The sequence below is a fragment of the Oncorhynchus tshawytscha genome, linkage group LG06 (genome assembly GCF_018296145.1).
Source record: "Oncorhynchus tshawytscha isolate Ot180627B linkage group LG06, Otsh_v2.0, whole genome shotgun sequence".
Classification (NCBI taxonomy): domain Eukaryota; kingdom Metazoa; phylum Chordata; class Actinopteri; order Salmoniformes; family Salmonidae; genus Oncorhynchus; species Oncorhynchus tshawytscha.
Window position 1 is genome coordinate 14,956,749 of NC_056434.1, and position 17,792 is coordinate 14,974,540.

The 17,792-nt window shown below is 41.3% G+C and overlaps 1 protein-coding gene across 1 annotated transcript; it reads right to left on the minus strand.

Moving 5' to 3' along the window:
• Positions 1–1,673: 1,673 nt before the first annotated feature.
• vcam1b (vascular cell adhesion molecule 1b) lies at positions 1,674–16,065 on the minus strand. Its single transcript, XM_024423017.2, has 10 exons — positions 15,507–16,065; positions 14,891–15,166; positions 13,211–13,501; positions 12,554–12,814; positions 10,444–10,719; positions 9,094–9,363; positions 6,453–6,764; positions 5,817–6,092; positions 3,408–3,668; positions 1,674–3,013 (listed from the first exon to the last, which is right to left on the minus strand). The coding sequence occupies exons 1-10, from the start codon at positions 15,541–15,543 to the stop codon at positions 2,853–2,855; spliced, it is 2,421 nt and encodes an 806-aa protein (XP_024278785.1). The 5' UTR covers positions 15,544–16,065; the 3' UTR covers positions 1,674–2,852.
• Positions 16,066–17,792: the final 1,727 nt, after the last annotated feature.

Below are 17,792 nucleotides of genomic sequence, written 5' to 3' on the forward strand. Positions count from 1 at the left end.
TCAGTGTATATGCAATAGTTTGGGCCGCCTAATTTGCCAGAATTTTACATAATTATGACATAACACTTGCCAGTTGGTCAGCACATGCTCGCAGTACACGTCCTGGTAATCCGTCTGGCCCTGCCTGAAACACCCTGGAAAAACACTCCAAATAGTGTCTAGCGGTGAGGTTTCCCGTTAACCCTTTAAATGGGATGGTTATTTGAAGAACCATACAAAAATTAAAAGCTCCAAAGAACCATTATTGTTTCTACAATATTATGGAACCAATAATGGTTATTTTGATGTTTTTTGGGTGTTGAGCCTGATTTGCATATTTCCCATGGTGCATTTAGAGGAAATGTTAGAGTTAAAATGATCTATATATTGACAAGATATTGGACGGACCACTTTAACAATGCGATTAAATGTCTGCAAAGGTGGAAGACAGGCGATAGCAGGCAGGAACATTCTAGCTAACAATAGGGCAGACACACGTGAACAACAGGCACAACTCTGATATAAAATTTTTCTGAAATTTGCCGGGATGCCATGTGCGTCCAAATATATCCTAAACAATCCTAAACACTTATGTTCCTAACAACCTTAACATTATGACACTTCTATTTGATCAAATAAGCCCCACTTAGCAAATTAGGAATTCAATTTTATGTTGACCAAATTCGACACTCTCATTGACCTTCAGGAAAAATATTCCCATGTCACGCAGACAAATTTTAGCCCTCTCGGTTCACTTCTTTCTCTCGAATACCACCCATTACTGTGTTTGGGGTCTTATGTATCAAGTGTCTCAGAGAAGGAATCTTGATCTAGCGTCTAAATAATCTGATTCAATATGATCTAAAAGGGAAAACTGATGCTAGCACTTTGATGACGCTTTTTGACTACGGCATAAGAGCAACGCAAGATGTACATTTTCCAAAAATTCCTAATCTTCAACGTATGATTCATGACAGGATTCAGCCCTCTGTGAATATCAACATCCCAATATAATATATATGAATATAACATCCCAATCAACCAGTCATGTGGCTTTCACCCAAGTGAGATCCTAAGTGAATATGCTATCATTGCATTATTTAAGACGATACAATACATATTTCATAAGGCCTTATTTTGAGGGCCTAGTTTACCCTAATAAAGTGGCCTGAAACTCACGGTTTGCAGGCCACATCAGGCCAGCAAGTCGCATTATACTGGCTTGCAAAGTGATGTGTAATTCCGATTGGAATCCAGCCAGAGTGGGGACAGCTAACATTTCAAATTTTTAAGAGTTAAGAAGACTAAGATAAGAGACTACATAAAGGATCTAAACTCTGCATCGTTGGGAAAGAGCTTGTAAGATCCTGAGTGGCGCAGCGGTCTAAGGCACTGCATCTCAGTGTTAGTGGTGTCACTACAGATCCTGGTTTGAATCCCTGCTGTATCACAACTGGCCATGTTTGGGAGTTCCATAAGGCGGCGCACAACCCAGCGTTGTCCAGTTCAGGGTTTGGGGTAGGCGGTCATTGTAAATAAGAATTTGTTCTTAACTGACTTGCCTAGTCAAATAAAAATAAATAAAGCATTCAGTACAAAGCCCCTGATACTTGTTGAAATGTACCCTGGCTTTCCCCACTGCAACAGGAGACCCCAAACCCAAAGCTCCTATTTCAATGAACAGCTTTTAGTTATGGAAATAAATATTTAATAATGAACATCTCTACAAATGTACATTTCAAACACAATTCACAAAAAATAGGGCACAACATGGAGTATGAACAGTCATAAACATAACAAATACATTCTATATAGGCTTTGATTTAAAAACAACAGCTTCTTTAATCACGTACCAAACCGGCTATAATATCCCACAGCAATAAAGAAAATGGTGTGGGACAAAAATACTCCATGCACATTGCACACATGCAAACACTTCTAGTAAGTGTCCACATTAAAGCTGGAATCCTTAATGGTGAAATTGCCACATCCGTTTGCGATATTACATCCACCAAATAAGTTAATGCAAACAACAAACACTGTTTTTTTCCCTGCAGCGGACATGATTGCACGCGCGAAAGAACACCATTTTTTTGTTACTACGACACTCCCCAGCTCTGCTTCGTCAACAAAACAAAAACAATAACAACAGCTGTGGGGGCGGACAGTGGCGTTGTTTCCCCTATATACAAAGAAAGCTATGAGGCAAATACAGTTTACCTTGCTTCTCTATATTACATTACCACAATACCGACTTCACCTATTGTTGGGAAACCACCTTCCCATACTGATATAACAAAGTTAATTTAAACTGTAAATTTCAAATGCATTGTAATTAACTCATTATACATTTCAACTTTTTATCACAGCAAATTACAAATGGTATAATTTTGTTTAAAAACATGTAACATATTGCATTCATCCAATAGTTGTGACACTTAGACATCAATGGGTTCAATGAAAGCTGCCAAGAAGTGAAAAAAGGAGCAAATGATAGTTAGTTGCAGACAGTTAGATTATTAAACATTTGACTGACTTCTAGCTTAGGTTTAATAAAAATGAAAAACATCCAGAAGACCACATCTACTTAAAGGTACTTCTCTTTTCCTCTTCCAGTAACATCCAAAGGTCATACGGCCTTGTCCTCTGCCCTTCAACGGAGACCTGACAGAGGACGAACCTCTCGTCTGTTCCCTCTCCACTCTAGGTAGGTCTGTCCCTTGGTATGCCTCTGCACACAGTGTAAAAGTCATTTTGCCTGAGGAACCACAAAACACTCACCGATGTGATACTCATACAGTACATGGTCATTTTGGTAGCACAAGTGGGGGCCACAATCTGGCTCTGGACCGCAGGTTTTAGACTCCTCTAGTCTATGCAGACCCGGGCTTACACTTTGCCAGCTCATAGAAGCCCTTCCTCCTGGCTCTCCTCAGGTAGTCCAGGATTAGGCCCATGGTGGTCACCATGATACCCACACAGACAGCAGGAATGACTATGTGGTTCCAGTCTGGTGAAGTACTGGAGTGCTTCTCTGGAGCCCAAGGGAAGAGGGGAAGAACAGGGAGACAGTGAGGACGAGACAGATTGGCTAACATTTTTGATTTTATGTTTCAACAGCATTCGAGTCCTCTCAAATGACACCAGTGTTTGTTATTGGTGGATGGAATTTCCTTGGCTTTTGCAAGCTTCACTGTTCTCAAACTATTGTACACTGTTGTCAGGTCTATCTCCGAGTTCACTGTTCCCAATTTCTCAGTTCAACATGGGGTTCAAAGTGGTTTCAAGTAACTGGTTTTATTGTGAATTATATTTCATATAATAACAAATATAATAATTATATTTGTGGTGAAGGGAAATAAAGTGCTCTCTTCCTGTTTCTTCTAGCATGCCAAGCTAAAGAGCGAACACTGAACCACATCACTCACCTATGACATTGATGCTGAAGATCTCGGTCTCATAACCCAGGTCATTGGTAACATTCACCTGGTATAGGCCTGTATCATTGGGCGTAAGGTTAACCAGCAGGAAGTTCCCATCCGGGGAGTAGAGCTCTGTGCCATTATCCAGTTTCCTTAAAACCACAGCAGGTGGGGGGAAACTGACAGAGTGACAGCAGATGGTGACATTTTGGCCTTCCTGCACCTCAGCAGATGGATATATCAGGACTGTTGTGTTCCTAGGAGGTGCTGGACACAAGGAAAATAGAACACACATCAATGCTGAGGGAAGACACTTGAGACTGCCTTGAGACAACAAAGGAATTTTTAAAATGAATATAGTACAGTTATAGTCTGAAATACTGTACGACATTTAGTCTATTGGCAGTTTACAATGCAACATACAATATTTATATAAAAGTATGTCGACACCCCACTGTCATAGGATGCCACATTTCCAACAAGCCAGTTCGTCAAATTTCTGCCCTGCTAGAGCTGTCCCGGTCATCTGGTAAGTGCTGTTTTTGTGAAGTGGAAATGTCTAGGGGCAACAAAGGCTCAGCCACGAAGTGGTAGGCCACATAAGCTCACAGAACAGGACCGCAGAGTGCTGCGATAAAAATCGTCTGTCCTCGGTTGCAACACTCACTACCGAGTTCCAAACTGCCTCTGGATGCAACGTCAGCACAAGAACTGTTCGTCAGGAGCTTCATGAAATAGGTTTCCATGGCCGAGCAGCTACACACAAGCCTAAAATCACCATGAGCAATGCCAAGCATCGGCTGGAGTGGTGTAAATCTTGCCGCTGTTGGACTCTGGAGCAGTGGAAACATGTTCTCTGGCGTGATGAATCACCATCTGGCAGTCCGACGGACAAATCTGGGTTTGGCGGATACAAGGAGAACGCTACCTGCCCCAATACATAGTGCTAACTATAAAGTTTGGTGGAGGAGGAATAATGGTCTGCGGCTGCTTTTCATGGTTCGGGCTAGGCCCCTTAGTTCCAGTGAAGGGAAATCTTAACGCAACAGCATACAATTATATTCGAAAAGATTCTGTGCCTCCAACTTTGTGGCAACGGATTGGGGAAGGTGCTTTCCTGTTTCAGCATGACAATGTCCCCGTTCACAAAGGCGAGGCGAGGACAATACAGAAATGGTTTGTCAAGATCAGTGTGGAAGAACTTGACTGGCCCGCACAGAGCCCTGACCTCAACCCCATCAAACACCTTTGGGATGAATTGTAACACTGACTGCAAGCCAGGCCTAATCCCCCAACATCACTGCCCGACCTCACTAATGCTCTTTTGGCTGAATGGAAGCAAGTCCCCAGAGCTATGTTCCAACATCTAGTGGAAAGCCTTCCCTGAAGAGTGGAGGCTGTTATTGCAGCAAAAGGGGGACCAACACCATATTAATGCCCATGATTTTGGAATGAGATTTTCGTACAATTACTGTCTGTTACATTGTTGATTACTGAGCAAAATGTGTGAAACTACTGACAACAGTGTGTGAAATATCAATGAGGCATGTTCTATAGAACCCATTATCTAGAATGACTTTATGTCATTTCATGTTGTTGAGTTCCTGTGCAGTGTTAAGTGTGGTATAAGTGTGATATTCTATTTTGGTACAGTGTGACAACAGCTCAGCCAATGACGAACTTATAGAGCATGTTCTTAGATACTGACAGCTCCCCAGACGTGGAAAAAGTACTCAATTGTCATACATGAGTAAAAGTAAAGATACCTTAACAGAAAATTACTCAGGTAAAAGTCACCCAGTAAAATACTACTTTAGTAAAAGTCTAAAAGCATTTGGTTTTAAATATACTTAAGTATCAAAAGTAAAGGTATAAATAACTTCAAATTTCTTATATTAAGAAAAACACAATTTTCTGTCTTATTTTTTTTAAACGGATAGCCAGGCACACATTCCAACACTCGGACATTATTTACAAATACAGCATTTGTGTTTAGTGAGTCCACCAGATCAGAGGCAGTAGGGATGACCAGGGATGTTCTCTTGATAAGTGTATGAATTGGACAATCAAAATGTAAAAAGTACATTATTTTCTTTAGGAATGTAGAGAAGTAAAAGTTGACAAAAATATAAGTAGTAAAGTACAGATACCAAAAAAAGTACTTAAATACTTTACACCACTGCAGCTGCCACATGATGATAGAACGGCCACACTCCAACAAATGAGAGCAAATAACAGACCATAAACAAGAAGCAAAAACAAGAGATCTGTGGGTGTAGAGAACAGTGACTTCATTGAAGAAGCAAAAAAAGCTAATCAGGGTTAGGGAAAGTTTACTGTTGTTGCCAGTATGAATCCGTGGGAGCGGAATAAAGACTTGATGTGGTGTGTTCTTGCCAGAAGCCTGGCACCCACCTTTGACTGTAATGTATGTGCTAGCTCGCTGGCTGCCGAGCTCATTGAAGGCCTCGCACCGGTAGAGAGCAGAGTCTGCTAGCAGGGCAGAGGAGAGGGTGAAGGAGGTGGAGGAGCCATTGCTGGACTGGAGTTCTATATCCTGGTCCTCAGAGAGTCTCCTCAGCACCATACGTCCCACCGGAACTCCGTCCGACAGGCAGGACACCGCCACGCTCTCCCCTTCCTTCACCTCATTGCCTGGGCTCACTGTGATGGTGGTTCCTCTGGGGGCATCTGCACAGCAAACATCAGACTCAGTTTAGGTTTATAAACACAGACATAGGTTATAAACCCTCACTACACAACTGCTATTCACACCTCAAGGACTGAAGTTCGGCATAAAGGATTCCCTAAGTTGCAGGCACCAAGGGGGTGGACAACCCACCATAAACACATGTGATTCAAGCAATTAACTGTTCATGGTCCTCCATTCAGAACACAATGTGTGGAATCCGGTGTGTTATAATGATGGGGCGGAACAAAATCCTGTACCACCTTGTGGCTCTCTAGGACCATCCCAATCCTAATCTACCCCACGGCCATAAAAAAAGTGTTGTTTTTTTTCAGATTTCAATGATCTGTAAAACCACTTACAGTGGAGCTCCAGTACAGTCACTGCCTGCCTCTCTCTCCCACTCTGAGGGACTTCATCCATCTGAAGACTGACTCTGCAGGTGATCTGTCTGCCCTGGTCCTCCGGTCCAATCGAGAAAGAAAGCGTTGACGTCACATTCTGGAGTTCACTGGAATACTGTCCCATCTCGGAGGCTAGCTCGATTTCCCCATCAAGCCACTGGATCTGCAGGAGACTGGCTGGGTAGACGTTGGCTACCGAACAAAAAAAGATGCCAACACCGTGTTCCAGAAAGGGGCCAGTGTTCTCGATGATAGGGTCCGAGGGGAAAGCTGGGGGAGGAGAGAGAAATGGGTAGATTAATATATTAATATGTGACTAAAAGAAGCTGAGACCAGATAGAGATGTGAGTGAGTTAGTCAGGCATGTTGAATGGTAGACTCTTCACTTTGAAGGTTCAAAGATGGGGTGTTTCAAATCCTAATGTTGGGACCTGACAAATTCCCATAAGATACCATTTTTTTAAATGACTTCCAGTAAGGGAGGCATTAATCCACACAACTTGTGAAACATCCCCCTGGATATAATCGTGGGTCAAAGACCTGGAATACAGCAACCCTTACCCCCTTCAACACAATGACATTCACATCTAGGAAATATGAAATGTCTTCACTTCAGTGACCATGGAGTGTATTTATTATTCTTCACTTCTTGGTGATCCCTCTCCCACATTGAACCAGACTACTGATCCCAGTGCAATCCGACAAAAGCAAACTGGACCTCTGCCCATGTTATGTGGGAGAGCAGCATGAAGGATCATTCAAGCTTTAAGTCCTACGTTTGGTTTCATAAGAGGAGGAGTATTCTTCTAACCTCCTACAAAGCGTCACTGTACTCTTTCCAAGTCAGTGAAGTGAACCTAAACATTACCCAAAACTGAGCAAAACAGTTACTGTATCAACATAAACCTGTAGAATTTAATGAGGCCATGGTACCACTGAACAAGTGTAAGGCAAAAAAACACACAACCCCAACTAACTTTGTTTTCAACTGGACATTTCCAAATAACCTTGAATTCATCGTATCAATCTGGCATTGGACTTCTGTAAAAAGATGGCTGATGCAAAGCACGTTTCAAAGCAAATACATTGACCTAAACCAAGCCATCTTCCTGATGATGTACAGTGGCAAGAAAAAGTATGTGAACCCTTTGGAATTACCTGGATTTCTGCATAAATTGGTCATCAAATTTGATTTGATCTTCATCTAAGTCAAGACAATGGACAAACATAGTGTGCTTAAACTAATAACACACAAATTATTGTATTTTTCTTGTCTATATTGAATACATCATTTAAACATTCACAGCGTAGGTTGGAAAAAGTTAGTGAACCTCTAGGCTAATGACTTCTTCAAAAGCTAATTGGGGGTCAGGAGTCAGCTAACCTGGAGTCCAATCAATGAGACGAGATTGGAAATGTTGGTTAGAGCTGCCTTGTCCTATAAAAACCACTCACAAAATTTGAGTTTGCTATTCACAAGAAGCATTGCCTGATGTGAACCATGCCTCGAACAAAAGAGATCTCAGAAGACCTAAGATTTAAGAATTGTTGACATGAATAAAGCTTGAAAGGGTTACCAAAGTATCTCTAAAAGCCTTGATATTCATGAGTCCACGGTAAGACAAATTGTCTATAAATGGAGAAAGTTCAACACTGTTGCTACTCTCCCTAGGAGTTGTCGTCCTGCAAAGGTGACTGCAAGAGCACAGCGCAGAGTGCTCAATGAGGTTAAGAAGAGTCCTAGAGTGTCAGGTAAAGACTTATAGAGACCTCTAGAACATGCTAGCATCTCTGTTGATGAGTAAGATATGTAAAACACTAAACAAGTATGGTGTTCATGGGAGGACACCACGGAAGAAGCCACTGATGTTCGTCTGAAATTTGCAAAAGTGCACCTGGCACAGAACACCAACATCAAAACCTCATCCCAACTGTAAAGTATGGTGGAGCTGCTTTGCTGCCTTAGGGCCTGGACAGCTTGTTATCATCGACGGAAAAATGATTTCCCAAGTTTATCAAGACATTTTGCAAGAGAATGTTAGGCTATCTGTCTGCCAATTGAAGCTCAACAGAAGTTGGATGATGCAACAGGACAATGACCCAAAACACATAAGTAAATTAACAACAGAATGGCTTCAACATAAGAAAATACGTCTTCTGGCTGGCCCAGTCAGAGTCCTGACCTCAACCCGATTGAGATGCTGTGGCATGACCTCAAGAGAGCAGTTCACACCAGACATCCCAAGAATATTGCTGAGCTGAAACAGTTTTGTAAAGCGGAATGGTCCAAAATCTCTCCAGACCGTTCTGCAGGTCTGATCCTCAACTACAGAAAACGTTTGGTTGAGGTTATTGCTGCCAACGGAGGGTCAACCAGTTATTAAATCCCTGGGTTCACATACTTTCCCCACCCTGCACTGTGAATGTTTACACGGTGTGTTCAATAAAGACATGAAAACATATAATTGTTTGTGTTATTAGTTTAAGCAGACTGTTTGTCGGTTGTTGTGACCTAGATGAAGATCAGATCAAATTTTAGAAATCCAGGTATTTCCAAAGGGTTCACATACCTTTTCTTGCCACTGTATCGTATACTCACAGAAGACCTTGACCTCAGCGTGCTTGGCCTTGATGACAGAGCCACACTTGGCCTCACAGGTGTAGGCTTGCTCGTTGATCAGCCCAAGTGGGCCCAGGTAGAGCTGGGAGAGGGAGTCCTGGGTGTGTGCACGGCTATGGACGGGCATGTCCAGCATGCTCCTCCAGTAGAAGGCTGGCTGGGGACAGCCCCAAGCCCGGCAGGAGAGCACCAGGTTGGATCCCATCTCAGCCGTCACCCCCACATCCATCGCCACCTCCAGGGGATACTCTGAGAGAATAAAACCACAGGAGAGAGGATAGATGGCGTTGTAGTTTCTATGCTCAGTTCAATTGAATAGAGAGAAATTCAGTTCAATTTGATTCTGTTCCATTTTGGAAAAATTCTGTTCAGTTAATTTAATTTAATTAAAACTACTATCCTGCAAGAAAAGATCTTAGCAAAATCAAATATCTCTACATCTTAATCTACAACAGAAAAAAACAAGGCAAACATTACAGTGTATTAAGAAGAGTAAACACACATCACAAAGTAAAGTTTCATCACAAAAATAATCTGATGGGTAACACAATGAACATTTTGCCAGAGCCCTCCACTCCACATGATCATCACCAATAGTATTAGAAACATGTACTTTATTTATCAGATTCTCTTATCCAGAGCAACTTACAGGAGCAATTATGGTTACATGCCTTGCTCAAGGGCATATCAGCAGCTCCTGTACTTATCTCATCTTACCTGGAGGTGTGAAGCCTATCCTCAGAGTGAAAATAGCAGCAATCCACATTGGAGAGTCTCTCAAACGTCTGTATGAGTGTGAACAGATCATTTACTATTTCTGCTATCTGCTATGCCACTGTTCTATGGCTCTTCTACTCAGAGCGGAACCTACTGGCTTGGTGACGCAACACTGTTTGCTCCCCAGAGAATGTGGGTTATCAGTAAGTTTACTAAGACAAATTCCCCTTTTACGATAGAACATGCCTCTTACCTGTACATTACTAAAGTAACATTCTGTTCATTCTTATAGTTCAACTGAAGGACAACCACCCAGACATACTGGTGACCTTTTTGCAGAACAACAGGGCATACTGTATTTAGGTTACATTTTACATTGAAATATATTATACAGCTACTTTGGTAATTATATGTAATACACTGTAACAAGGCAACTATTTTGAAAAATCATTTGGCCAGTTTCCATTATTAGAATCCTGCCCTTGTTTAATGTACAAAGCTGAAATTACATAATTCGACTCTGGTAACTAAAGTAGTTATAGTAACTACTGTGCAAAAGCATAAAGTCAACTTAAAATGTAATATTACCCAAATGTTTAAAAAAAATCTCACCTTCAACAGAGAGCAAGGTGCTGACCTTCTGACTGCCATGTTCATTGTAGGCCTGGCACTGGTAGAGAGCAGAGTCTGCTAGCAGGGCGGAGGAGAGGGTGAAGGAGGTGGAGAATCCGTTGCTGGACTGGAGTTCTACATCCTGGTCCTCAGAGAGTCTCCTCAGCACCATACGTACCACCGGAGCTCCGTCCGACAGGCAGGACACCGTCACGCTCTCCCCTTCCTTCACCTCGTTGGCTGGGCTCACTGTGATGGTGGTGTTGGTTGGGGGAGCTGCCAGAAAGGAAATCATCCAGGATAGAGAGCACAAGACAAAACTTTAGCTTGCTAGTTTAGACATTGTTTTATTGAGATTTCTCCTCCAAACATACTTTTTAGACAAAGCAATAAAGATTACTCCTAACTATTAAACTACAGTGCCTTGCGAAAGTATTCGGCCCCCTTGAACTTTGCGACCTTTTGCCACATTTCAGGCTTCAAACATAAAGATATAAAACTGTATTTTTTTGTGAAGAATCAACAACAAGTGGGACACAATCATGAAGTGGAACGACATTTATTGGATATTTCAAACTTTTTTAACAAATCAAAAACTGAAAAATTGGGTGTGCAAAATTATTCAGCCCCCTTAAGTTAATACTTTGTAGCGCCACCTTTTGCTGCGATTACAGCTGTAAGTCGCTTGGGGTATGTCTCTATCAGTTTTGCACATCGAGAGACTGACATTTTTCCCATTCCTCCTTGCAAAACAGTTCGAGCTCAGTGAGGTTGGATGGAGAGCATTTGTGAACAGCAGTTTTCAGTTCTTTCCACAGATTCTCGATTGGATTCAGGTCTGGACTTTGACTTGGCCATTCTAACACCTGGATATGTTTATTTTTGAACCATTCCATTGTAGATTTTGCTTTATGTTTTGGATCATTGTCTTGTTGGAAGACAAATCTCCGTCCCAGTCTCAGGTCTTTTGCAGACTCCATCAGGTTTTCTTCCATAATGGTCCTGTATTTGGCTCCATCCATCTTCCCATCAATTTTAACCATCTTCCCTGTCCCTGCTGAAGAAAAGCAGGCCCAAACCATGATGCTGCCACCACCATGTTTGACAGTGGGGATGGTGTGTTCAGGATGATGAGCTGTGTTGCTTTTACGCCAAACATAACGTTTTGCATTGTTGCCAAAAGGTTCAATTTTGGTTTCATCTGACCAGAGCACCTTCTTCCACATGTTTGGTGTGTCTCCCAGGTGGCTTGTGGCAAACTTTAAACAACACTTTTTATGGATATCTTTAAGAAATGGCTTTCTTCTTGCCACTCTTCCATAAAGGCCAGATTTGTGCAATATACGACTGATTGTTGTCCTATGGACAGAGTCTCCCACCTCAGCTGTAGATCTCTGCAGTTCATCCAGAGTGATCATGGGCCTCTTGGCTGCATCTCTGATCAGTCTTCTCCTTGTATGAGCTGAAAGTTTAGAGGGACGGCCAGGTCTTGGTAGATTTGCAGTGGTCTGATACTCCTTCCATTTCAATATTATCGCTTGCACAGTGCTCCTTGGGATGTTTAAAGCTTGGGAAATCTTTTTGTATCCAAATCCGGCTTTAAACTTCTTCACAACAGTATCTCAGACCTGCCTGCTGTGTTCCTTGTTCTTCATGATGCTCTCTGCGCTTTTAACGGACCTCTGAGACTATCACAGTGCAGGTGCATTTATACGGAGACTTGATTACACACAGGTGGATTGTATTTATCATCATTAGTCATTCAGGTCAACATTGGATCATTCAGAGATCCTCACTGAACTTCTGGAGAGAGTTTGCTGCACTGAAAGTGAAGGGGCTGAATAATTTTGCACACCCAATCTTTAAGTTTTTGATTTGTTAAAAAAGTTTGAAATATCCAATAAATGTCGTTCCACTTCATGATTGTGTCCCACTTGTTGTTGATTCTTCACAAAAAAATACAGTTTTATATCTTTATGTTTGAAGCCTGAAATGTGGCAAAAGGTCGCAAAGTTCAAGGGGGCCGAATACTTTCGCAAGGCACTGTATCTAGTGACACCAAACAGTAATGATCCAAAATACAAAACTAAGAATTTCAAAGTCATCCTACCTTGAACAATGACGTTCACGCTGGCTGTGATGTTTCCAATGGTGTTGCTCACCACACACTCATATTGACCAGCATCCACCAGTGTCATCTCTGTAAGGACAAGCTCCTCGCTCTGCCCCACAATAACAGCCTGTCCATCTGGACCAATGGCCTTCCACTGTGTATCTGGTCTGGGGTTCCCTTCAGCATGGCATGACAACGTGAGACTGGAGCCAACTCTCACAGCAGTCGGCTCAGATATTGATATATTCTGTGGCGCATCTGGAGAAAATAAAGAACACATTTTTGACGTGGTTGTTGTAGGTAGGTCTCAATCTAATCCTTATTCATGACTCAAATTCCATTGCATTCCATTGAGACATTGTTAATTGCTAAACTGCGCATGGTAAGTGTATCTTTTGAAAATCAAAAGATGATTTGTTGCCGTTATGAAAGTTAAGTTCCAAATGTTTCCAAACTCTATAGTAGTTCAATTGCACCAGTTGTCCTGGGGAAGTCCTGGGTGTGTGATTTTCCTTTTGTGAGGGTGGAGACAGAACTCTCAATTTCTAACATATATAAACAGAAATTAATCACACAGCTGACCAAATTCCGCAAGATTTTACACTGGGTTAACAGAGATACCCGTTGTCTAACATTTATACTTTAGTAACTTACAAAGCACTGTGAGAGATACGGTGGTTTCCTTGGTCTTCTCTTCATCAGGCACACCATCCTGATCGTGAGAGGCTCTGCATGTGATGCTTGTCTCTTTGTCCTCTGGGGTTGGCGTGAACCTGTAGGTAGATACAACGGACTCTGCGTCTGTCTGGAGCATGCTGTCTCCTCGCAGCCACTCAAGTCGCAGGTGCTCCACGGGATAAGCATCTATCACCTCACATGTCAGAGTGTTGGACTGGCCCAAGAGAAGATGGTCGTAGCCTGATATGACAGGTGCCTCTGGAAATGCTGTAATATCAAATGTCGATCGTAGGGCAGCTACACATGTTTGAAATTGAAATTCGTAGACCTCCTTTCAACATGTACAGTGCCTTCAGAAAGTATTTATACTCCTTTATTTATTTAACATTTTGTTGTTACAGCCTGAAATCAAAATGGATTAAATAGATTTTTTTTACCACCCATCTACACACAATAACCCATAATGGCAAAGTGAAAACATGTTTTTAGATAGTTTAGCACATCTATTGAAACTAAAATGCATCTCTAATTTACCTAAGTAATACATGTTAGAATCACTGTCACCAGTGATTACATCAGTTTTGAGTCTTTCTGGGTAAGTGTTTAAGAGCTTTGCACACCTGAATTGTACAGTATGTGTACATTATATAAAAAGTATCAAAACTGGTTGTTCATTGCTAGACAGCCATTTTCAATTCTTGCCATAGACTTTCAAGCTGATTTAAGCAAAAACTGTAACTAGTCCACTTAGGAACATTCAATGACATCTTGGTAAGCAACTCCAGTGTATATTTGCCTTGTGTTTTATGTTCTTGTCCTACTGAAAGGTGAATTTGTCTCCCAGCGTCTGTTGAAAAGCAGACTGAAACAGGTTTTCCTCTAAGATTTTGCCTGTGCTTAGCTCTATTCCATTTATTTGTATTCATAAAAACTCTGTAGGCCTTGCCGTTGACATGACAAGCAAACCCATAACATGATGCAGCCACCACCATGCTTGAAAATGCGACTCAGTGATGTGTTGGATTTGCCCCAGACATAATGGTTTATATTCAAGAAGTAAAGTACATTTCTTTGCCACATATTTTGCAGTTTTACTTTAGTGCCTTATTTCAAACAGGATGCATGCTTTGGAATATTTGTATTCTGTTCAGGCTTCCTTCTTTTCACTCTGTCATTTAGGTTTGTATTGTGGAGTAACTACAATGTAACTCCTCAGTTTTCTCCTATCACAGCTATTAAACTCTGTAACTGTTTTTATGGGTTATTGTGTGTCGGTCAGTGACACAAAACCCAAATGTAATCCATTTTAAATTCAGGCTGTAACAAAACAAAATGTGGAAAAGTCAAGGGGTGCAAATACTTTCTGAAGTCACTGTAGAACTGATTCAATTGGACTGATTCAATTCCCTAATGAATTAAGTTACATACGGCTGACTTTATAATACGTTGTATGATTATTAAAGTATTAATAAACAATTTATTGATCCATTCATATTTAATTTATAAGCATTTATAAGTACGATACGCATTACAATTCAATAGCATTCATAATATTTATAATAATCATCGACAAACTTATAAGCATTCATGTGCATTTTATATTGGCTAATTACAATGGTTTATGATGGCTTACTGAATCAAGTTTAATGAACTTACAGTACACTTTGACAACCACACGCTGTTGTTTGGTCAATGCTCCGCAACTGACTTTGCAGAGAAGTATGTCATCATGTACTGTCATCACAGGGTCAAAGGCCGCCACGGATTCCGATCCTGAGGTGTGTATTTTAGCAAACATGGGCTTATCCCCCAGCAAAGCCCAGGACATAGTAACCTTTTCGTTACAATCCTTCACCGAACATCGCAGCTCCTGCCTATCACCAGCTCTGAAAAATGCACTCTTTGGTTTTAGCTCCACATGAAATGCAAAGGCTGAAATGTAAAATAAGAATGAATTAGAATTCCCATTCATAATCAATAACACATAACGGTAGCTATAAAGTAGTCTAAGGAACGTTGAGGTCATGACAGTCAATTATTAGTCATAAGGTAGGCCTATTAGTAAATTATAATATTTAGCCTACTATGGCTGCATATGTAAATATCGTCAAGTACAATACTGACATTTTCTGATTAGTTCACATCACAAGCCTACCCATAATCATATTAAAATGCATGAAACACAGTAGGCTTCCTACAGTATATAGATTGAAGACAAGTCACACTGATTGTAAAGTATAAATCTGTTGGAATGATAGAAATATAAGCTTACCTGTTACTGGTAGTATCACTATCCATAACAGAGACATTGAGCTAGAATGTAAATTTCCTTAGTCCTCCTTTGTTATGCTGTGGATGTTGTGTCTGGTCTGCCCAGTGTCCAGATCCAGAGCCTGTGGATTTATCACTTGTAATAGGGGGGATACAAACAGGGGGAAAATATATATTTAAAACACCCCCTTAAAATACCAAGGATGAATTCCCCCACTCTTTGAGTGGCCTCTAGTCTCGGTCTCTGTCTCTCTCTCTCTCTCTCTCTCTCTCGCTCTTCTTTCTCTCTCTCTTTGTCTGGTTTGGTTGTGAATGACAACCCCCTCTGCTGGTTTAAATGGAACACAAGATGGTTTCCTTTAAAACGTGATTAAATTATCTTTTAGCAGAGGAGCAAGATATTTGGGATCCCTCTGAAAATCACAGACATGATATGTTTACTAACATAGACATGTTCCATAGTTATGTATTTTATCTGTCTGGTTGCCTGCCTGCCTGCCTGCCTGTCAAGTATTTTTTTAAATTGAATTTAACCAGACAAGTCTTATTTACAATGACAGCCTCTCCTAACCCGGATGACGCTGGGCCAATTGCACAATATGACTCCCGATCACGGCCAGTTGTGATACAGCCAGGGTCTGCAGTGATGCCACTAGCACTGAGATGCAGTGCCTTAGACCACTGCACCATTAGGGAGCCTAAATATATACAACACGTATTGAGTTAAATTAAATCTGCATTAACATAAATATGTGTAGGCTATCTCTATGGTTTACCACCTAAATGCAGCATTAAGTATACCCATAGCAATATAACTAGAATGTATTTCTAGGACAACACCAATGCATCTGAGGATATAGATGTCCATGTGATGACACCAGTCTGATTTACAGACCAGTATCCTCTCATATACAGTGCATTCAGAAAGTATTCAGATCCCTTGACCTTTTCCACATTTTGCTACGTTACAGAGTTATTCTAAAATTGAATCCATAGTTCGCCCCTCATCAATCTACACACAATATCCCATAATGACCAAGCAAAAACAGGTTTTTAGACATTTTTGTAAATCTATTAAAAATACAAATCTGAAATATCACATTTACATAAGTATTCAGAACCTTTACTCAGTACTTTGTTGAAGCACCTTTGGCAGCGATTACAGCCTTGAGTCCTCTTGGGTATGACGCTACAAGCTTGGCACACCTGTGTTTGGGGAGTTTATCCCATTCTTCTCTGCAGATCCTCTCAGGTCCTGTCAAGTTGGATAGGGAGTGTCGCTGCACAGCTCTTTTAAGGTTTCTCCAGAGATGTTTGATCGGGTTCAAGTCCGGGCTCTGGCTGGGCCACTCAAGGACATTCAGAGACTTTTTCCGAAGCCATTCCTGCGTTATCTTGGCTGTGTGCTTAGGGTCATTGTCCTTTTGGAAGGTGAACCTTCACCCCAGTCTGAGGTCAAGAACACTCTGGAGCAGGTTTTCATAAAGGATCTCTCTGTAGTTTGCTCTGTTCATCATTCCCCATCCTGACTGGTCTCGCAGTCCCTGCCACTGAAAAACATCCCTACAGCATGATGATGCCACCACCATGCTTCACTGGATAACAGCTGCACCCCACCCCCAAATTACTTCCCGCGGCTATGGTCAGGCGCCTTTTGGATCATATGAAATTGCTGTGGTATCTCAATGAGATTTCAGGGGTGCTGGAGGGTGTGGAAGAGCGCAGCCCTGGTATAGAATGTACACTCTAAATCAGTCTTACTTGTTGAAAAACAGACACAGAGAGAGTCTAGTACACAGAGTGCTCCGTGTTCATCAATTTGAATAATAACTTTTAGCTAGCTGAGTGCACAAAGTTTCTTCAGGAATGTCCTTTTCTTGTTGTTTTGTTTTAAAATCTCAAATTGATAAAGTGGTAATCCGCTGTTTCTCTTCACCGCAGATCTAACCCATCACACCCCTCTTTAAGAGGGTCACTACGCTCCAGATCGCTTTATGTGCTCAGAGGTCCTTGATGAGGATCTACCCCATCAATACCCCATGATCTATTTTAAATGTAAGACTATGTTGCATATTTAAAATTAAATTGGTGACTATGGAAACAAATAGAAATGTGATTAACAATATTTTCAATATCCAACTTTATCCTCTGCAATACTTTTTACAGTAGGTAATAAGCTGTAGCTTTTCTTGGAGAAAATATATAAAACACATTGATTGCAATCTGGTATGAAACAATCAGAAGCAAAACGAAGGACCTCTTGGACTTCCTTGAATTGTTGTTATAA